This window comes from Myotis brandtii, unplaced genomic scaffold, assembly GCF_000412655.1.
Source record: "Myotis brandtii unplaced genomic scaffold, ASM41265v1 scaffold112, whole genome shotgun sequence".
NCBI lineage: Eukaryota > Metazoa > Chordata > Mammalia > Chiroptera > Vespertilionidae > Myotis > Myotis brandtii.
Genome location: NW_005353838.1, coordinates 15,511,958 through 15,534,525, shown reverse-complemented (window position 1 = coordinate 15,534,525; position 22,568 = coordinate 15,511,958). Strand labels below are relative to the sequence as shown.

The 22,568-nt window shown below is 46.8% G+C and overlaps 1 protein-coding gene across 10 annotated transcripts in view; it reads right to left on the bottom strand.

Annotated features, from left to right (window-relative positions):
- HDAC4 (histone deacetylase 4) overlaps positions 1-22,568 on the bottom strand; it is a 202,532-nt gene that overhangs the window by 93,094 nt on the left and 86,870 nt on the right. For all 10 annotated transcript variants that reach the window (XM_014546907.1, XM_014546900.1, XM_005857710.2 and 7 more), the window contains one exon: positions 3,558-3,802. In XM_014546907.1, the coding sequence (XP_014402393.1) occupies positions 3,558-3,802 (245 nt within the window). The remainder of the gene's footprint in view (positions 1-3,557; positions 3,803-22,568) is intronic.

The following is a 22,568-nucleotide window of genomic DNA, read 5'->3' as shown; positions in this document are numbered from 1 at the left end:
ACAAAAATATAAGTATCTGCAAAACATGAAGACAACATGCATTTACAGAAACATTCCTGCTCATGGCTGGAGATACCGGGATGGTACCCCTGATCCCAGAACTAGAAGGTGGCTGAGATAGTGAACTGGCTTGCACTCGGGTTTCCAGTGTCCTGCCCCTTCTTCCTGCATGCACCCAACTCCTGCCCGAGTCACTGCTGAACATGTCCCCTGTCCCCTCTGAATGAGAGTGAGCATCCCTCCTGCATGCACTCTGGCCCTGTTGCTGCATGTCCCCAGTACCCATTCCCTTGGATATTATTCCCAAAGGAACTCTGACCTTAGCTATGAGACCTGCTTTGGCCAGTGGGGCAGTAACATCCTAGAGGGAAAACACACTTGCCCTTCTGCTGAGCTTGCAACTCTGAAACCAGCAAATAATCCCCTGGCCCCCAACAGCCTGCCAAACATCAGACCAGAGAGTGAGGCAATTATAGGTCAACCCCGCTGCTGCAGGTACAGAGAGAAATCCCAGGCCTGAAAAGCAGCTTAAACAACCCTCAACATACAAAATGACTACTGTGGTAAGTGCTATATTTGGGGTCATTTGCTACACAGCAAAAGGTAACTGAGACGCTCCTGCAATACAGTCCTTGCAGTCCTATAAAACGGTAAGCATCACCACACAAGCAGGAAGGACCTAGTGGGGCTTAGATGCTAAAATCATTTCCCCTTTGCATGAAACGAATATTTAAATTATTGATCCCGATCTAAAGATGCAATAAATTCCAATTTCAGATACTTGGAAATACAAAAACCATGTGATTGTATCATTATACTTAGAAATAGCCGCTGACAACTACAAATGCACTCATCAGTGAGTGGCCACTGTGAGAAGAGCTCCAAGGCCTCTCAAACTGTGGGACTGGTTTGCATCAGGAAAGAGGGACCTAAGCCAATGGGAAGGGAGAAATGATTCACTCCAGGGAAACCCCAGAGCTGTATCAGGAAGGGCATGTGGTTCCCTGAGTGCCAAGTGTGAGCAATACGCACACAGACTGCCACAGGAAGGGAGACTCTGAGTAGGTCTTTAAGCAGAGTAAAGTCTAAGTATACCAGTACTAAGTGGCCCCCAAGAAGTGGCCTTGTGTATGTGTGTTGGGGTTGAGCAGGAGGGCCAGTTCTTCCCTCAAGTGGGAAATTGCTCGCTGGGTTCTTTCCTGCAGGGAGAAAGCTGGCTGTCTAAACAGGGAATGTTTGCCTGACGAGGTCTAGGGCCTGTGAATCCGGGCAGAGGGCAGAGAGGGGCAGCTTTGTTGGTTAACCCCACTTTTTGATTTGAAACACTAAAAACACGTATTTCTTTGATAAAATAAAAAAAGTATTAAAACTATAACAACTCCCAAAGCAGCAAATCTAGAAAATAGTCTTTTAGTTACCTGTGCTATCCCAGTTGGTGAAAGTTCACAATTTCTGGGCACAGATATCCCCACACCCCAAACTCTGGCTCTCTCACACCCCGCCTCAGGTACAGTGCTCATTGGGACCTTGTTCAGGAAAGGAGAGAACTAACCATGTAGGATGCAAGCAGGAACGTGGTACCTAAAACAGCCTGACTCGCAGAGAAACTGTCAAAGTCACGTGCAGTACTGAGCACTGAGAGCTCATTAAAGATCTTCTGCACCCAAAGTTAACAATTTAAGTCATATTTTAAAAATGACTCCCTTCTTATTTACAAGTTTCTACTCAAATTCACTGATGATTTAATGGCACTAATTAGACTGTGTGCTCAAGAGCTCTGTCTGGCAAACACGACTGCCAAATGTCACTAACAATATGACAGCTTAGGAAGAGGGTTTAAATCATCAAAACAAAAGCCGCTGATGTAATGATACAATTACAAAGTTTAAACAGCTTTTATGATCTCCATTTTAAATGGAAAAACAAATGATTAAAATGCAGAGAACATGTGACCTTGAGATTCTTCCTGTGTGTGGAGAACCAGGCCTGAGCTCTCTTGGTGACAAGGGCATGAGAAGCACCCAACGGCCAGGCTGGCCCTGCACAGGCTGACATGAGGACTCAGGAAGGACACTCTCCCATATCCATGGCAGGGATACAAATTCCTGAAGTGCCAGGTGAGAACAGGAACAGGGTCAGGACACCAGACCCAGTGCAGTCAGAGGACCAAGCTGCAGGAAGCCCACTTGCCCTGTGACGGCAGCACCGCCCTCTCAAGGGTCTTGATGATTCTTGCTGCCCTGATGACCTCATATACAAGGGGTTTGTTTATTTCTCAAAATCTCATTTTTTTCTACAAACTATAAATTCAACAGACTCCTACATGAGACATGTTTAATGCCGGTTGGCACGAACCATGCCTGCAAGGTAGGACACTGGCGCTGTCTGTATTAGTGCATGACGACAGGAGTGTGAGGGACAATGCAATTCAATAGGTAGCTACTGAGGTCTTCCTTCAGCCAGGTACAGCTGTGTTGGGCCTGCAAACCCATGTCCACGTGGGGAGGCATGGACATGTGACTGATAGAGACACACAATGAAGGGCAGTGAGGGGCCCGCCTTTGGGAGCACACGCATGCACTCTATGTGCTTTGGGGGCTGCGAGAGAGGCCCCCATGATAAGGACCTGAGGCCTCCTGCCCACAAACACATGTGAGCTTGGACATGGATCCTGTGGCCCTGAATGCCAGCTTGACCGAAACCTTATGACAGGCCTAAGCCCCAACCTCCAGCTAAGCTGCTCCTGGGTCCTCGACCCACAGAAACTAGGGGATAATACACGTCTATTGTTGTAGCTGCTAAGTTGTGGGGTAATATGTTACATAGAAATAAATAACTTATACGACATGGGTTTTTTTGCTTTGTTTTAACGTGGCTACGAGGAAATGTAAAATTACCTACATAATTGTAACGTACCCTGTATATTTCTATAGGGCAATGCTGCCCTGCATGGCTCGAATACCATGAGAGCTTATCAGGACCAGCACATCACACCAGGACTGTTAACTACATATTGTACCTTCGCTACATTTCACTAATACATGTTTCTTTCCTATGTATTTAATTTTAAAATCTGGAATATGATTAGATACTTGTGTAGAGTAAGCACCCCCCCCCCAAAAAAAAGATCTATGTTAGTTTTTCTTATTCTATTTAAATATAAGAAAATGTTAACACTTCTTTCCAGTTACAGAAGATCAGTAGGACAAAATGAGAAGAGGTAGACACCACCCAAGAGATAATCTGGGTTACTATTCCTACTGGTAATTTTCCTATTTCAGGACATGTATTGGCAGGTGAAATTAGATGGGAAGCACTCTCTCTGCTTTAAGTACCTCCTACACTGGGACTTTAGACACTGTTTCCACTATATACTACATCTGCCACAATTTACTTGGCCAACACCCTGCTGCTGAAGATACAGGCATCCAGTGATCTGTCTTCGGGGCATGGCGAGGAATGTCCCTGCCTGTGAGTCCTAACGGTGCAGCTGGTTGCTAGGGACCATGCTCAGCTAGGATCACGGTGAGAAAGCATGTGCTGGAACCAGGACTCACCTTGATGTGCTCATGCAGCTGGGCCTCGTGCTGCCGCGACAGCTGTTCGTGCTGCCTTTGGAACTCTGCAATGAGGATCTGCCGCTGCAGCTGCTGCTTCTGCTTCAGAGCCAGGAGCTCCTGCTGCAGCTGCTGTTCCCGGAGGGCGGGCTCCGCCACAGGCAGCGGGAACTGGTGGTCCAGGCGCAGGTCCATGGGCACCGCCGAGGGAGCCACCTGCAAAGGCAGCGCCGAGGCCACATCCACTGCAGAGAGAGCACAGCACAGAGCATGGTCACTGCAGGCCACGGCGTCCCCCACCTGAGCAACCACCCAGACCCTTAGCAAGCAGCAAAGGGTATCCGCATGCTGAAGGACAGTTCACATTTCAGATGCCTCTCCCCAACTCTTGCCCAAAAGGTTCACAGTGAGGGACTCAGCAGCCTATGAGAGGATCTACTACTCTTCAAGTACAAAAATCACAGTCATCATGAAGGTGAGACCAGGACACATTCACGCACACTGCCCCCTGCTCTCTCACAGGATGCCACTGCAGGCCCATCACTTTTCTGAAAGCAAGTTTGAAAGTCACAAGGAGAAAAGGGAAGAACTCTGGAGAGGGTTGAACAGCACTAAGTATGGAGGCTGACTGCGGTGTCGCTTCCTCCTTCTCACCAAGTCACTGAAGAGCTGTGTACCGGAAACACAGAACAGTGTGTGCTACAGAGTGGTCCAGACAGATGCTCAGGACGAGGGCCTGTTTCCATGGCGAAGCAAGTGCCCTCTCAGCAAACATGTTTACTGGCTGCAGCCCACGGAGTGCCTCCCAGCTGGCCTGCACAGGCACATGCATGAGCCGTGTCTGCTACACAGAACCCTCGGCCTCTTCTAGGCTCGAAGGCTGGTGGAGGACAGCACCAGTGACTGAGATTAGAAACAGCAGCAGAATCAATCTTAATGCTGACAAATCAATACCAAATTAAAGCGAGAAAAGGAGCACAGGAGGAATGTAAGTTTTCAATTATGGACATCACAAGAGAACCCCAAGGTGGGTGCTCCTGCTGGGACAGGTTTCCACTTTGAAAATACATGAACACAGGCTTGCACTGTGGCCCAGAGAACTTTCCACAGTGGTACTCAGACACGCTGTGCTCTCCCCCCGCACCCCCCAAATGGACTTTGCTCATAAAGCCCCCGAAGGAGCTGAGGGGAGAGCATAGCACAGAGACCCACAGCTCCCTAGTCACTTCCAGAAAGGACTCCCCAATCTGCTCTAGGCCCATTTCTTCATCAACCGACAAGCACCAGACCCGGAGGCCAGAGCAAGAGAAGGGGGCCTTGCCCTGAAGGGGGTTGCAAGACTCAGATGGGAGCCCCAATTCAAAAAGCCAGGGCTACCAAGGACCAGTTTTCTTACCTAAGGGCTGTCTCTGCCTGGACCCTAGCACAGGCCAAGTTATGCATATGACTTGGTCCCGGAGTCTGCCTGGAAGTAGTCACTCCCACTACACACATGCCCAGGACCTCGCCCTCAGGCCACAGAGCCCTCCAGTGGCAGATATACAGTTCCTGAGGAGTTCTGTGCTCCCAGCCCTATAGCCCATAGGTTCTGGTACAAAAGCCCAGCCCATAAATGGAACCACCCCTCGGGGCAAAGCATTTCTGTGGTCATTGCCCAGATGGCAGGTCCCACACTGGCCTTTCTGATAAGGCAAGGTCGGGGAAGGCTGGGGCTGAGGGAGAGGCTGGCTGTGTGGAAGCCCTGTGTTCTGACCCCGAGCAGACGCAGGCACTGCGCTCTGAGCACCATGTCCTGACAAATGTGTCATCTGAGTGCAGTGCATGGCTCATGGAGGCAGAGCCCAGGAAGCTGACAGGCTGGAAGCTGCCCAGGATACTCTCATCTCAGAGTCTGAAGCAGCTATAACACAGAACTGCCCAGAGGGAGACCAACAAATTCTCCACACTTGATCATTTTAAGAAACTATCCAATCTCCTCTCTTTTAACACTAACAAGCAGGGGTAAACACCAGCTGACTGTTTCTCTTCTGTTCCCCAAATCAGTGAAGTGCAACCCCCAACTTTTTAAATGTATGCATTTTTGTCTAATTGGGTATCAGACTTGACCCATTAAGAGGTTTTTATTTGATCTTTATGTGACAAAATCTATACAAATAAAGAGTGTTTTCCTGAACAGGCCCAGGGAAGAGCGGTATCCCACCCACCCCCACCACATACAACCTGAGAAGACTAGATTTATTAATCCCCCGGCTTTTCTTGTTTTGATCATTTTATTATGAAAATATAGCAAACTGGATAAACTGGGCAAATAATACCAGTTTTAAAAAACCTCAATTTCTTCCTCCATTTGCTTCAGACTTTCTCTGAAGGAAAAAGTCGTATGAAGGGCAGGGAAGAGAGCTTAGTAAAAAAGCTTAGCAACAAGGGGACTCGACACCATGAGGGGATTCAGGTCATGCGTTTGGAGGGGTATCACTGTCACCTGTGAATAACGCTGAGTGCTCCCAAACATGTCACTGCTGTGACTGACCACCAGCCTCACAGGTTCCCTCTGCATCCACCTATGAGATCCAAAAGTTATTGTCCATTAACCCACTAACCTGCCTCATTACCTCACAGATTATAGGTGAGGTACATGACGGACTTCTCAAGTGAGTTTGACTTTGCTTTCGAAGGACAGGCCTGACCCTACCTTTCTGGGTTACACACACACGGTCACTGTTTTAGAGAGAACTCCTGGGTCTATGTTCAGAGGTAGGAACAACCTACAGGGTCTCTCTCACACTGTGCTTGTCTGGTTAAACAGTGCTATTTTAGCTTCAGTAAATAAACACAGAGAACTAATGAATAAGCATAGCACCTACATTTTGTGAGCAGTGTCACTTTGGTGGCCACTATGGCAGGGGAAGTCAGGTGTGACCCCACTTAGAAGATGTACCAAAGTGACCTGAGACCCTATGCAGCAGCAATGCCATTGCTGACAGGCCAGACCGAGGACTCATCACTGCCCACTTGAGCTCATCCTCTCCCTGTTTCTAATTTTTCATAGATGGGGCAGGGGGGCCATCAGAAATGCCCCATAGTTAATCTCTTAAAACTAAACATAGCCCTAGCTGGTGTGGCTCAGTTGGTTGGGTGTTGTCCTATGCACCAAAAGGTTGCTGGTTTGATTGCCAGTCAGGGCATATGCCTGGGTTGCAGGCTCACTCCCCGGTAGGGGACATGCGGGAGGCAGCTGATCGAAGTTTTGCTCTCTCATCCATGTTTCTCTCTCCCTTTCCCTTCCTCTCTCTCTAAAAATCAATAATAATAATAAAAAACAAGAACAAAAAACAACTGTAAAAGGATCCTTTTTATCAACCAAACCTGTGATGGGCCACCATGTCCATGCACATTTATCTGCTGCTAGTGTGCAGGACCTCCTGCTCTGTGCTGGGTGCTGGGCACAGGCACAGGCCTACAATGGGACACCAGATTGCGGGCAGGAGGATGGGCTGACAAAGGCCCAGAGAAGGCCTGCAAGGGACTGCATCTCCTTGACATGGAAGAGGCATCACGAGCAAGGAACCAGGGGTCCGGGTGCATGTGTGGGGGTCATGGGGACTCCAAGGCAGAGGAGCTCATATCCCCTTCCCTGTGGATGCCCCCTGGGCAGGGGGACAGGCAGTGTGGGGAGGCTGGACCAAAAGCAGAGGGGCTGGCAGCGGGTTCAGGTGCTGAAAGAGAAGAGGGTGGTGGCCTCGGGAAAGCAAACGAGGATGGAAGATGCTGAGGCACAGCAGCACGCTCAGGTGGCTCCTGCTCAGTAATGACGTGGGGCAGGCAGCGCACACCCACCACATTCAAACTGAGGTTTGTCTTGTTAACTCAAATGTTCCTCAGAGTCTCCTGAGTATGGAATCCCAGGGAATCTTCTAAGGACACCCTCCCTGGTAGCTGGTGAGTCCTCCTGCAGACACCAAAGAGCAATGGGTCCAGGTGAGGAGTATGCTGATGTGGCTGATGAACCTGCAGACAAACCTCCCTGCTGCCAGGAGTGAAACGAGTGGGGTATGAAGGTGGCTGAGCCGGGGCAGAAGCGTCCTCAGTGAATGCATCACTGTTCTGACTGCAGCATTTCCTCCACATTTGCTGTTAGAACGGAATAAAGTCTTGCCTCGGTTTACCTTTTTGAGAAAACTTCACTCTTTTGCTACACAAAGTTAAAGAGCAGAGAGAATGAAAAGTCGAACATTACTTATGTCAGACACACCCAAACTAGCTCCTGCCTTTCCTCCACCCCTGCTGACAATGCTCCACTTACGGTTAGACACAAACACAGCGTGGCAGCACACGTGGGCCACAGAGAGCCATGCAGGGATCAAGAAACGCTACCTGCTCACCCTAGTGTGCCCCACACAGACACGCCAGGTGGGGAGAGTGGCCGTAGCTGTCCCCAGCCCTGTCCTGCACACCAGCTGCTGAGAGAAGTCACAATCCCCATTCATCCTAGCCTCCAGCGGGTGCGTCAGACAAGACTTGTACTGATTCAGTATCAAAAACTAGCTGAAATGCCATGAGTTCCCAGCAGAAGTTGCTAGTGCCTCTGACCCAGAGCGCCCTGGAGAAAACAATCAAACCTTCTCTACTTAAAGAATGCAGCACCAAAACAAAAAAGCCTGTATTCCCATGAATATTTTATGGTGGAGAGAAAATTGCTTGTATAGGTTGTGCCATGAGAAATACATTAACACAATCAGACTCGTGACGTCAGCAGAAGCACAAAGAGCACATTCAGGGCCCAGTAAGAAATGCCGACTGTGCTGTTCTCAACCACAGAGAGAAGAAATCTGGGATACTGTTTCTTTATTTAGTAAGTGATCATAAAGGACACTGTCACTTTCCGTGGTTAGGTCCTCTCTTCACACACCATGCCATGCCATCATATAGACACGAAACACAGAGAAGCACTATTCCTCAGAAAACACGGCCAAAGTTCAGGGTCCATTCAAGTGAAGAATGAGTCATTCAAATCCAGGGAAAAATAATAGATATCGCAACTATGTAACCACAATTTCCTCTTACTCTGACATTTTGCCTATCTGGGGAGGCGGAGAAAGGGAGGAAAAAGAAGACGGGGTAAATTAGAGATGTAACTGAAAAACGTGTTCCCCTATGGCTGTGAAATGTGTCCACACACTGAAAAACATGTGTTGGGATAAGGAGTGATGCCGGAAGGCCCTGTGTGCTCTGCATATCACATGCCCGCCCAATACTCTAACTTCATCAGGCAGCCCCTCGCTTTTATTTTTTGTTTGTTTGTTTTGTTAATCCTCACCTGAGGATATTTTTCCATTGATTCTTAGAAAGAATAGAAAGGAGGGGGAGAGACAGAGAGAAACATCCATGTGAGAAAGACACATCGATTGGTTGCCTCATGCATGCACTCCAACCAGGGCCAGGGATCAAGCCTGCAACCCAAGTACATGCCCTTTACCAAGAATCAAACCTGGGACCCTTCGGACTGCGGGCTGACACTCTATCCACTGAGTCAAACCGGCTAGGGCAGTGGTTCTCAACCTTCTGGCCCTTTAAATACAGTTCCTCATGTTGTGACCCAACCATAAAATTATTTTCGTTGCTACTTCATAACTGTAATGTTGCTACTGTTATGAATCGTAATGTAAATATCTGATATGCAGGATGGTCTTAGGCGACCCCTGTGAAAGGGTCGTTCGACCGCCAAAGGGGTCGCGACCCACAGGTTGAGAACCGCTGGGCTAGGGCATCCTTCACTTTTCTTTATAGTTATAGTCTACCTGTGTTATTCCTACACATGTGTTCCTTAATGACAGGAGTGAGCACAGATGCAATGGCATGACAGGGTGGTAATGGTTCCCAGGAAAAGATATGCAGTCTGGAGTCTGGTCTGCCTGCAGCTTGAAGAGTGGACAAGAGTGCCTCCTGGGAAGGGTTGTGAGTGTCCCCAGGACACCAAGGGCCACTCACTCTCATTGTGGCATCTGGCAGGGCAGTCACATGGACCAGAATTGCCCTGCACACCTGCCTCCTGTCCCCAGGTGTGAGCCATGAAGGCCTGTGGAGAGACAGGTGTCCTCAGCGAAGTGGGGCCAGGGGGGCAGATGGTCCAAACAGGTCAGCAGCAAGCCAACAAGAGTCGGGGGCAGGCTCACCAGTCTGTCTACAAGCCACAGGGCCACGGAGCACAGGTAGCCTTGAGGGTCAGCCCTGCCTCCACACACCTGCTCAAAACCCAAAGGCTCCACCCTGCCAGGTGGCCCAGGGCCTCCTGCTCAATGGTTTGGTAGTCCCTGGTCTCTGTCCTCGAGTAAATCTCTGTGTTTCTTTGGCCCACTCATCTTTCTCCTTTCACTCTCACCCTGCAGAAACTCAGGCTCCATCTATGTTTTGAATAAAAAGGGAGCATGGGAGGCCTGCCTGTCTGCAAGTGTATCCATTTTCCCTCTGTGTACTGGCGCTGTGCCAGGACTCTAGCTTACAACCACCTCCCTCAGGACTGCAAGGAACTGCTCTCTGCCTGTTGCCAGTACTGTTGTGAAGTGTAAAGCCGTTCTGATCCTGGAACCTTTTTGTGAGACCTGGATCTCCTCTCTATATGTTTGTAAGATCTTCTTGTCCCCAGGGTTCTGAAATTTTAGAATCACCTGTTTGGGGATGATCCTTCTGTGCCCATGGTGGGGCACATGGTTGGCCTGTTCACTGTGGCAGCTGGTGTCCTCCTCGGTGGGGATTTCCTTGAATTATTTCACCGAGTTCTTTTTTCATTTTGTCCTTCTGAAACCCATGTTTAGGTGGTAAATTGCCATTTCCTTTTCTTTCTCTTATGCACAACTTTCTATGAGATTTCCTTAAAGGTAATTTTAACCTTTCCATCAAGTTTTATGTAATTTCTGCTGTTATTTTTTTAAGTGTTTTTATTAATTTTAGAGAGAGAGAGGAAGGGAGAAGGATAGAGATATAGAAACATCGATTGACTGCCTCCTGCACGCCCCCCACTCGGGATTGAACCCACAGCCTGGACATGTGACCTGACTGGGAATTGAACCTGTGACTTCTTGGTTCATAGGTCTACACTCAACCACTGAGCCATACTGGTGTTCAGAGGCCTGGGTGGCTCTCCACCCAAATGTTTTTCCTGTAAACTATCAGAGGGATCTGGAGGCATGGGTGGTTTCACTTTGATTCCCAGCAAGACCACCCCCAGGAGGTTCTGCACCTGCTAAGGGAGCTCCTATGACGTGCAAGGCTTTCCTATGCTATGAACAGCCGGCAATGGTAACTGCCCAGATGATCTCACTGGGGTTGTCAACAGTCCATCCCCCTTCAACTGTTGGCCAGACCATTTTTGTAATAAGGAGAGACCCAAATTAACTACCCATGTTTCTCAGACAGCAGTTTTTAGGAGAAAGGCAGGGCAAATGCTTGATTCTCTTGCCCACTGTTTGATCCCCACATTGCATCAAACATTTCCCTGAGGAGAACAGGTCCCTCCAGTGGGGAGCAGTGTTTAGGGACCGCAGTCTGGCTGCTGGGTGGGTGCTGCTTCTGAAACATGGATCTTTACTGGAGTTTTTGTGAATTTTGGGTGAAAGTGAAATTATAGTCATATGTTCAATCTGCCATCTCGCCAAGGAGCTTCGGAATACATTACTTATTAAAAATATCAGTCAAAAGAATCAACAGTCATATCAGGTTTTATTCAAAATACTGATTTATATGCAATATCACTTTCCCCAAAGGTGATCTTAACTGAATTACAATTATTCATTTTAACACTATGTGTACGTGTAGAGGGAAGAGGAGGTGAAGCCTTAAGTGTTTCTCAATGTAAAGATGTAATGATCTTCTGTGGCTAATGTAAATAACTTCAGTGGCCCCACCTTGGCCTAATTTGTAAGTGAACATATATATCCTTTCTTTCTGCCTCATTACATGTATATATGTGGTGCCAAAGAAATGGGCTTATGGAAAGTATTCACCATTATTTACATTATACTTGAAAAATGAGAATAAAAACAATTATGGCACAAGAAGAGGGAGTTTTGTTTTGTACTGTTTTCAATTGAGAGCAAAATGAAAAGAAATAAATATAATCAATGGCGACATTTATAGATTTTACAGATGTATATGGGAAGGCTTTGTTCTCCATGTGGGGCAGGGAGAGACCTGTATCAGTTGGTTTGCATATATTAAATGTTACAGTAAATGTAACCCTTTCTGTGTCCTGTACACACGATTTCCTTGCACAGTTCCAGGGAGTGGATCAGTCTTCCAAGTCAGTGAGAAGTTGACTAGAGCAGGTAGGTCTCTGCTCCACGCTGGAGGTGGAGAGGGTGTCAGGCGGCACTCCTCCCTGCATGTCCCCTTGTCGTTGCTACCAGAGCATCACTGCAGGTCCTGTGCGCTGGGCCTGGCCTAGCTTCACTCGCGCTACCTCATTTAATGTGTAACACAAAGGATCCCACAGGACAGTGACAGGCACCAGCTATACCCCATAGGACAGGTGGGAAAGAGAAGCACTGAGTCTGAGCAACATGCCCAAAGCCACCCAGCAAATGAAAATGACAGCCAGGAACTAGAACCTGGGTATCCTAACCATGCTGCCAAACGGGCTAAAGAGCCCAGGGGGCAGGTCACCCTGAGCGGTGGTTCTCAGGCTGGGTGCCTGGGGACTTGGGAACAATGTAGGACCCAGGCCTGCACTATGTGGGAGCAGGCGTTGGTGGTCTCCAGCAGAGCTCGGTGGTCAGGCACCCCCGGAAGCCAGGAACGCCCACCTGGAGCTCTGAGTAAACACCCACGAGTGTGTTTCCTGCCAGCAGTGGGCCTGCCTGACCACTCATATCTCTCCCTGTGGCTCTGACTTTGGTTTCAGTTGTGACCAAAGGCCAGTCTGCCCTGTAATTACTGGCTTGCTCGAGTGCTCTGCAGTTCTGAGCTCTCTATGAACAACTCTACTTCTTTAAGGTCCTAGGGCTGGGGCAGCCTCAGGATCAGCCCTGCAAGGCTCTGCTCAAGGCTGACACAAGGCCCCAAAAGGCTGGCCAGACCAGGTCTTGCCACCCACCCAGGACCAGGAAAACAGGTTTACAAGTTCAACTGAGCTGCCATAGCCCACAGAGCAGAGTTGGAAAGAAAATCCCCTAATACAATTCTTATCACAGCTAAAATAAGAAGCTACAATTTACACCAGGTGTGGGCTTCACCTAAATTAGCTCGCACCTCCACCCAATTCACACCACCTCCCAAACTACAAGTTTTCAAAATATTTCTCTCTGGTAGGAAATTTAAGGTCCCTCTATACACTAATTCGATGTAGACTCTTGGCCAGTGTCTGTACCCGAGGAGAGGGGCTTTGCACAGCTGGTTAGGACTTTCCTAAGGTCATGCCGGCCCCCCACCTACCCCATCCCTACCGCACTGGCATCTCTGAGTTGTCTGCGGACACCAGAGAGAACGTTTTAGTGGAAAGGCAAGCCTGCAGTGCTGCTGAAAGGGTTCGCCCTGCAAACTCACTGTCTCCACACCCATGTCCTGGCCAACAATGTGGAAGACACTGGAGCATGAGATGGGAGCTGTTCTGCAATCAGTTAATACTAAGGAGAGCAGGCTGGGCTGGGCCACTGTGATGTTGGCTCACGGGACATGCACTGGAGAACTGGCTCCCCATATGTCCACAGCGTGGGCCAGAGCACAAGGCAGTGATGGTAGGTGGACTCAGGCTCAACTGTGAGTTCACATCCAGCCAGTGACCTGCAAGAAGGCACTTGGCCTTGATTTTCCTCCATCATTCCAGTAACGTGACAAGTGCCGGCACGTGGCGGGTGCTGAGTGTGTGACCTAGTGTCCATCTGGGACCAGGACACAGCCTCCAACCCAGACTCATTGTCATGGGGTTCGTGCAAATGGGCAGAATGAGAGTCTAGGAGGAGCTGGCGCCTCTTCTGTTTCCAGAGGCAGCCAAGCTGAGCCCACCTTCCCTCAGGTGCTCCTGAACCCTGTTCCCCAAAATGTGGGCCCAGAAAACACTTTTTACGTTGAGGGTGGCAAACAGGGCAATCAGAAAGCTGGTGGCCAGGGCGCTAACTGAGAACCCCAGGAGAGTGCCAGCTGACCCTTGGTGTGCATGTTTGATAGCTGATGATAGAGCTGTGGACAAGTTGTGCAAGGAAAGCCTGGCCCCAGCCTCTGGAGAGATTCAAATATTCCAGCAGACAAGCCCCAATCTCATCCCGTCTGGGTACCAACAACTCTGCAGACCTCAGGACAGCCAGCACTGCCTTGGAGCACCCACCCTCTCAGGTAACTCAGCCTTCTAGAAGCTTCCAGGGGCTTCCAGAAGCACTGCCTCCCATGAGCTCCCCGTGTGAGAGGTAGAGGAGGGGAGGAGAGAGGTTTGGTCAGGTCCTGGTGTGGTGTCCAGGGACCACCTGCAGGCACAAAGCCCTGGGGCCTTCCCTTCAGCAGGCGGAGACAGCACACCTTCAGCACCCCACCAACGCTGTTGTTCCCAAAGCAGACACAGCTAGGGGCCAGCAAGCATGGGGAGGGTGGACACAGCGGGCTGGGGCACTTCACCAGCAAAGGAAGCACCTCATTGGCCATTGTGGAGAGGGAGCAGTGGCAGGAGACCTGGGGAGACACCTCTCCTTTCATAGAGCGACACTTCCCTTGTAGTAATCAAGTGATTCCTGGCAAAACCAACTGTAGGTTCTTATAGGACAGTGATGGCAAACCTATGACACGTGCGTCAGAGGTGACACGCGAACTCATTTTTTTTTATTTTTCTTTGTTAAATGGCATTTAAATATATAAAATAAATATAAAAAATATAAATCTTTGTTTTACTATGGTTGCAAATATCAAAAAATTTCTTTATGTGACACGGCACCAGAGTTAAGTTAGGGTTTTTCAAAATGCTGACACGCCGAGCTCAAAAGGTTCGCCATCACTGCTATAGGAGTAAAGAGAGAAACCTAGAACTGGGAAAAATCCATCCTATACTTTAACCAGAAGTGGGTAAGTCTACCTGGAAAACACAGGAGTGGGGGATCCACTTCAGGACCCCGATGGGAAGACCAGCAGCCCCGCTTCCCTGTCCTGATCTTACAGTCAACACAGTTCGTCAGGTTTTCAGGCTGAAATCCCACTGAATTGAGACAGACCCAGAGGTTGATAGACAAACAGCTCGAACTTCATTGTCCCACCACTGTCTTCTTTAAAGGCACGTGGTCGCTGCTTAGAGCACAGAGGCACAGACGTGGGGACGAAGAGAAAAGACGGAGGCCCACCCCGAATCTTCACTAGCTATGACTTCGCCGAGGCAGCTTCATGATCAGATTTGTGTGTCACCTCCAAGCCCCAGGAGCCAATCTAAACCCTGAAGGGAGCAGCCCTTCTGTGCCAAGGTCACCTTTGACAGGCCCCACCCCATCAACAAAGAGCAGAAGGCCCCACCTGCCCACTGCCCACTTGCCAGGCCTCCTGCTTTGCAAACCTGCTGAACTCACAGCAGCACAGGTGATGGTACAGACAGACACGGAACCAAAATGGGAGTCTCAACATCAGGTGATACAAATAGGACCCAGAAGAATGAAATAATAAATATTCATTACAGATATCCATGCTTACCAATATACAGATATCACAGAGATTTAAAATATTTTTTAAAATGACCTTTCGGCCAATCAATTTTAAAACCTACATAAATTAAACACATTTCTAAAAAAAAAAATATAACTTTCCCAAGTTGACAAAAATATAGAGTAATCCTTAATCATAAATTAAATTGAATAGTTTAAAATATTTCCACAAAGATCATATTAGAAACAGTATTATCAACCGTTCAACTAACTAATCATTCAATTAAGAAAAAACACAAAAAAAAAACCCCTACACACACCTGAAAGAGCACAGGAAGGTAAAGCACACTCCTGAGCTCATTTTAAGAGGCCAGTGTAACTCTTATTACAAAAACCAGAGAAAGACAGTGTAAGAAAGAAAAATTATACTCAGTCGTGACAGAGCTACAAAAATCCCAGGTAATTTATTAGCAAGCTTAATCTAACAGTCTATAAAAAATATAATAGACCAAGGTAAGTGGAATTTTAACATAAGAAATGCAACACATTTCTATATAGAACATCTAAAAATGTAATTCACTACACTAATAATGATCACCTAAATAATGAAAACAAGCATATAATAAAACCCAACAACTAGTCATTATAAAAACTCTTAACCAACTAAGAATAAGAGACTTTCTTTAACCTAAAAAAAGGGCATCTATAAAAAAACTCAGCAAATATTGCTTTTAATAGTGAACCTCGAAAAAGACAAGATTCCAGCTACCCCAGGAGCTAGCTATGGTATAATAACACAAGCAAAAAGGGGAGAAACAGAATCGCCATGACTCACAGACTCTCTGATTGCCAATACAGAGCTCTTCCCCACCAAAAAAAAAAAAAAAGAAAAAAAAAAGGAGAAAAAAAGAAAAATAACTTGCAGAGAACTTAATAGAACTAATGAGGACATTAACAAGGTTCTGGAAAAGAACAACACTAAAAAACAAACTGTATTTCAATATACTAGTAATGTAACAAATAGAAAAAGTACCAATTAAATATAACAGAAGATAGGAGACACTTTTTATGAATAAAAACTATAAAAGATATTGACAAATATTTTAAATGACTAAAATAAATGAACAGAAAGACCACATTTAAGAACAAGAAGAGTTGCTATCAGAAGGACATCAATTCTCTCCAAACTGGTCTGTATAGATCCAATGCAGAGTAGTTCATGAGCTGACAAAATGGTTGTCAAACTGCAGTTGACCCCTGAGCCCCACGGGAGTTAGGGACACTGATCAGCCAGGCAATTGAAAATCCACACATAACTTAAGTGGGTCCTCTACATACACGAATTAGTTTGATGGTTCGTATGGAATAATAAACCCAGAGCCCCCAAGATGCTCCTGAAGAAGGTGGTAATAGGTCCTGTGCAGATAACCAGAGCTAAAGTATTTAACATTTATGTTTATGAAAAGATGGAATTCATCCCCATGGACCAAAATTAATCCTGCATGGAATAAGACTCAAATATAACCAGCAAAATTTAAAAATCTTTAAAGGATACTATTTGAAAATATACTCATGACCTTTTAAAGAAATACACAAAATGCAAAAAGTGCTTACCATAAAAGACAAAACTGATCAATCTGACTACATTTTCATTAAGAATTTCTGCTCATTAGACACTATTTATAAGTGGAAGAGAGATGTGAAGAAGATGGTCAACACCACATGTAACTGAAAGTACTGACAGAGAACTTGTATCTATAATAAATGAGTAACTTCTACAAACCAGGACCAAAAAGACCAAAGAAAATGGCCAGAAATGTGAATAGGCTTTTCAAAGAAGGGCTCTTAAGGCAAGAAAAAATAGGCTAAAACTCAGGCCACACTGGTAGTCAAGGAAAGCCAGTCAGACCAGCATGAGTCCTGAGATTACACCCTCTCCACTCCCAAGTCACCAGGTGTTGGGAGAGCCTGTGGGGCAGCCAGTGGGGCAGGTAGCAGTATAAATGAGAATGGACCTTCTGGAAATCACTGACTTTCTTTTCTCAAGCTGAATCATGGTTCTAGGACCCAGCAACTCCACACTAGACATGTCCAAACTTGAAAATCTTCTGGGCGTGAATCTGAGTGGGGCAAGAACAGTTGTTAAAGCAGGGCTTGCTGGAAGCTGCCAAGTAGCCACCACAGATCCACATATCCTGCAGGAGATTAAGAGTATGTAACTGTGTTTAGCATGAAAATGATGTGAGTGAATCTTAGAAACAACACTGAAGCAGGGGGTGGGGAGTAGGGGCTGCAGAAGACTCTATCAGTAACATACACTTTAAAAAGGCTCAAAAAAAGTGAAACAAAACAGGATGCTGTTTAAGGAACCATACATATATGGCAAACTAGTTTTTTTGTGTGTGTTTTTTTAAAGCAAGTGAAAGACAAAAGACAAAAAATTGAGAACAGAGTTTATGTTAATAACAAGGGGTTGACCATACACCCTGGAATTCACTGCTAGGTCTGTGAGCAAAAGGGCTAGGCGCCAAATCCACCCAGGAAAACATCTCACTCCACTTTTCACCAAACATGACTCATTTGTTATTGGAAGTTCCTCTGATGATAAGAACGGAAGGACAGTTCAACATTTTATCAGATTCTTAGAACAGAGTGCAGCATGTCTAGTAAGAACATTGACACCAATGTCAGTGTAGGACTGGGACCTGGAAGGGGCTGGGGCAGGGTACTCGACTCTCCCCAGGGGAACCGGCTCTGCCCTAGCACCCTGGAAGAAGAAACAAGAAGAGGTAGCATTCATCACCAGCCTGGGCAGCAGGAGCATCTGCTGCACAGAGCCCATCATGGAGCTTTCAACTCATTCCACAATACCGACCACCACTTATATTTAGACAGGTCACCAAAAAAGAGGCAGGTCCTGGCTTACTCAGACCATCTATACATGTCCTGAGAAAAGATACACAGAATCTTCACGATTGCCTCCAAGGAGTCAGAAACATGAGCACAAAAGAAAACCTCCTGCTCACAAAGTCACTTGAGTTCCACTTTAAATTGACCTACTCAAAATCAACTTTAAATGAAAATTTCTGACAGAAGGAAATATGTAACTTTTTAATGGTAGAAACGCAGACTTGGCGCCCTTACGACATGATATCTCTCAAGAATGTAAAATCCCAGAAAGCTGGAATGATTAAGCAAAACGCAGTGTTCCCAGCCTGTTCCTCCTCCCAGAGTGCTTCAGGCCCTACAACCACCCTGAACTAGGTGTTTAATGAGGAGGAAGGAGTCAATAGGCTGAGTTTCATCTTGAGATAAAAGGAACTTCCATTTCAATGACATCTGCATTTGAAACTGACATTTTCAAATTACATTCCTTAACCAGCCAACTTGGGGAACTCCAATTCTTGGGGCATTGTCTGAGGAAGGACTGTGGTCTCCAGCCCCAATTATTCATCAGCTAAAGCTGCAAAGACATTCTTACGCTATGTGAGACATTCCCTCAAATCCAGCATCTCAAAATATCTCAGAGGACTCATATAGCTGCTCTTGCCTCTTCTTTAACAAGCAAACAAAACCCCCAAACAAACAAAAGGCAGAGGTAATATGCACCCCTAACAGGCCTAACACTTAATAAAATCATTTCGCTGAGTATAGGGCCATTTGACATAAAATCTCCCTTATAAGTAAGTGAAAAACGCTCTTGAAGACTTCTGAGAGTTCCTAACATGAGTGATGAAGATGTGGAGAGGACAATTCTGGTGTCATGAAGATTTTAATTTTGAAGTCCAGTGACGTGTTTTTAAGAAGAATGGATAAGAATGATGGTGAACTGGGTGTTTAAATGTCTAGAGTGTTACTAGGAGTCCAATGAGGCTTCCCTATCAATTCTGAAAGTGCAGTGTCCAAGGTCTGCACACCCAATGCCTCTGCTGAGCTGAGGAGGTGCCTCACACTTCACAATCAAGGGGTGGCTTGTTGGAAGATCATGGCTGATGGGACTTCCTCGGCTCCCTCCAAAATCTCCACTCTAAGGGCAATAAGAAAAGAACAAAGTCTTTCCCAAAAACCGATCACCCAGGAGACAGCCATAGAATCCTGGAAGCTGGTAAGTGGTCGGCAGAGCAGAGCACAGAATGGGTGCTGCTGATACAGTAGAAGCGGGGGCTGTGGGTGGGAAGTCTGTGCCCTAGGGAGGAGCTGAGCAGGTACTCTCTGGTGAAAGGAGTATGCCAAGAGAAAAAGACAACAGGTCATGGCATCTGGGACCCTATGAAATGAAGAGTCCAGCCAGCTTCTTAGAGACTTACTCCCACACTGGCCTGACATTCAGGAAAGCCCCTAACGTGAGAAAAGAGAGGCAAATCCAAATGTGTGCCATCTGCTGAGCCCCTTGCCCCTCCCCCCTGAAAACACAAGGATATGGGTGTTGTTCTCTAGGGTCCCCCAGAACCTGAAAGGTGCTGGAACAGGGAGGTGGCCATGATGCTGCAGGAGAGAGGGCAGGTGTGAGGCGGTTCCACACACATTTAATAACTTTACTGAGGTACACTCTGCATTTCACCCTCTTCAATGATTTTTTTAGTAAATTTACCAAGTTGCACAATCACCACTAAGAATCAGTTTTGGAACATTTTCATCACTAAAACGGGAACAACCCTGTGTACTTATCTTAGGGGCAGCAGATGGCATTTGCTAACTGGATCAATGTGCAGGAGAAAGGGCACAGAATGAAGGTACCACTGAATCCATGGAGGCTGTGAGAAGAGCAGGTTTGCAGGGAGACATCGAGAATCTGGTTTTGGGCACATCAAGTCTGAGATGTTTAGTAAATACCCAGGTGGGCATCCAGACAAGCAGAGAGCTCTGGGAACTGGAATTCAGGAGGATCCAGGTTGGAGCTGTAAACGTGAACTGCAGCAGAATCAGGATCGTTTCTGAGCTATGATATGGTGGGAGGGAACCACTGAGATCCCTTAGGGATGAGTCAACAAGAATGAGCAGCCATCCAAGGACAGTCCTAGGGATGTCTCACTGCTAAGAAGTAGGAGAGATGAAAAAGAACATGTCAAGGAGCTGAGGACCAGTGTCAAGGGCAGTGGCCAGGCACCAAGAGCATGTGGTCTTAGGTCAAGGTGCTAGAAGAGGGTGATCCACTTGGTCAACGTTGGGGAAAGGCCACCCAGATGAGGATGGGGAGCCAGAGAAAACTGGCATCTGTTAAATGCCACAGGACCATTAGGTAGGTGGCACTTGCAGCCAATGGCACCACTCATCTTACCTGGAAACAAGTGCAGACAGCATCAGAGATCAGTGCTAACCTCCCGGAATCTGGAGAGGGTAAGGGCTCAAGGCAGGTGCAGCTCAAGAGGCAGAGAGATGAAGTACCAGTCTGGACCCCTATCTTTCTTCTCCAGACCAACACCACCAAGGGTAGCGACACTAGGAGACACCCTACTGCAAATGCCAGAACCAACACAGGAACAAGAACAAAAGCCCCCAAGTAGCCCAGCCCCAGCAGTGGGACACATGGAAACAGAAGAGCTGTCGCATCCACATGCCAATGTTCTTTAGGATCACTTCAAATGTATGATCAACTCAAACCTCACGTTCAGCCACAGTTCTCCCTGGTGGAGAGCCATCTTCACACCACCCACACTACTTGGTTTGATTCTCTTCTGGTGCATAGTTGTTGTTTTTTTTAGTCCTATTAAATGACAAGCTGAAATTATTGGTTATACAGGCTTTTAAGAAACAAAACTTTTCTTAACAGACCACTTAAATGGTTTTTTAAATCAGAATAATATGCTGTATACACTATGCACAAAGCTTTACTCAAAAACGTGTTCCAAATCCGATTCCGTAGAAAATAGTTACTTCTGATGCAAAGATGTAGGTCTGCACAGCTGTTTCCCAGGGGCTCCAAGGCCCCTCTACACAAGACATCAGGACGCTGCCCCGCCCCAGCAGCTCCAGCTCAGAGACACGTGCAGCATCATACTTTAATTCTCCCACTTTCAGGACAGCTCTGGTGTTGTCATGGCATCACGTGGGACTTTGCTATCATACCTTTATAAATAAGGTATTACTGGACAAGAACTCTAATGTTATACAATTACAATGCAAAGGCAATAAGATAGAAGCAAACACTCCTGTGTGTGGCTGGACATGCTAGGGTCAATCTGAGGGAACAGAGTCATCTGCATGCACCCTGTACCATGAATGGACTGATGAAGCAAGTGCTAGATCTCCCATTCCTGAGTTCGGAACCACCCTTAAAGCTCTTTAAAACCCTTTTAATGTTTCTAATTTTTTTGTAAGCCTTAAGAAGAAACACTGTGTTTTGGAAATATCTGCAAGCTCAAATTGAGCAACAGCTGTAATAAAATCCTGGCACACAGTGGGGAACTTGGCTTTCAAAAAGTGCACAAATGTATTTCCCAGAAACTATAAATAGAACCCAAAATGGTGAAACCTGCTCTAAGTTCTCAGCTGACTAAAAAACGAGCCTGACCTCCAGAAATAAGTGACAGATAGAGCAATCCACGTGGGACTTTACTATCATACCTTCATAAATAAGGTATTACTGGACAAGAACTCTAATGTTATACAATTATAATGCAAAGGTAATAAGATAGAAGCATAAAAAGAAACCTAACGTTCTACTACTCAGCACTTCGTACAAGAGCTACACTGTATTACTGACTTCAGTCCTCACAGCCCAGAAAGCGGTGACCAGCGGTGACCAGACAGACCACAGGTGGGAAAACCCAGGCTGGTGAGTTGTTAGCAGTTCGCCCAGGGCAGCAGCCAGTAAGTATTGACCCCTGGATTTAAATCTGGTCACACCCACTGAAACATCTGCTCCCACTCCTGCAGCCCCTCACCTGGGCTTAGCTGTGCTCACACCTCTAAGTTACTCTCTGAAAGCTGTTTTGATTGCCCTAAACTCACTGGATAAAAATACATTACCTAAAAATTAAAATAGTTCCAGTGGTCTAGGAAGGCCACAAATCTCCTGTGCAATTGTCCTTGCCACTTCAGTTACATAAGGTCAAGTTTACATAATACAAAAGATGGATTTCAGAATTTCCTTCTTAGCAACCTCCAAACGTTTGGTTATGTATTTTACCTAACAGCTGGGTTGTAGTAGGAACCAATATTACTTAATAGTAACAGCTGAAATATTTAAAAATAGAAGGTGTTTCTTCCACTTGGTGGAGAGAGAAGACAGGGCAGCAAAGAGGCCAACCTGAAGCAACGCTGCACTTCTTGGGAAGCTGGCCTCTTCCAGTGCGGGGTGGGGATGCGGCTGCCCTCCTGGCCAGGAACAAGCATTCCACCTGGGCTTTCTGGAAACCAACTTGCCCCGCTGGACCTCAAATGTCCAATAGGGAAAGCAATTTCTTTC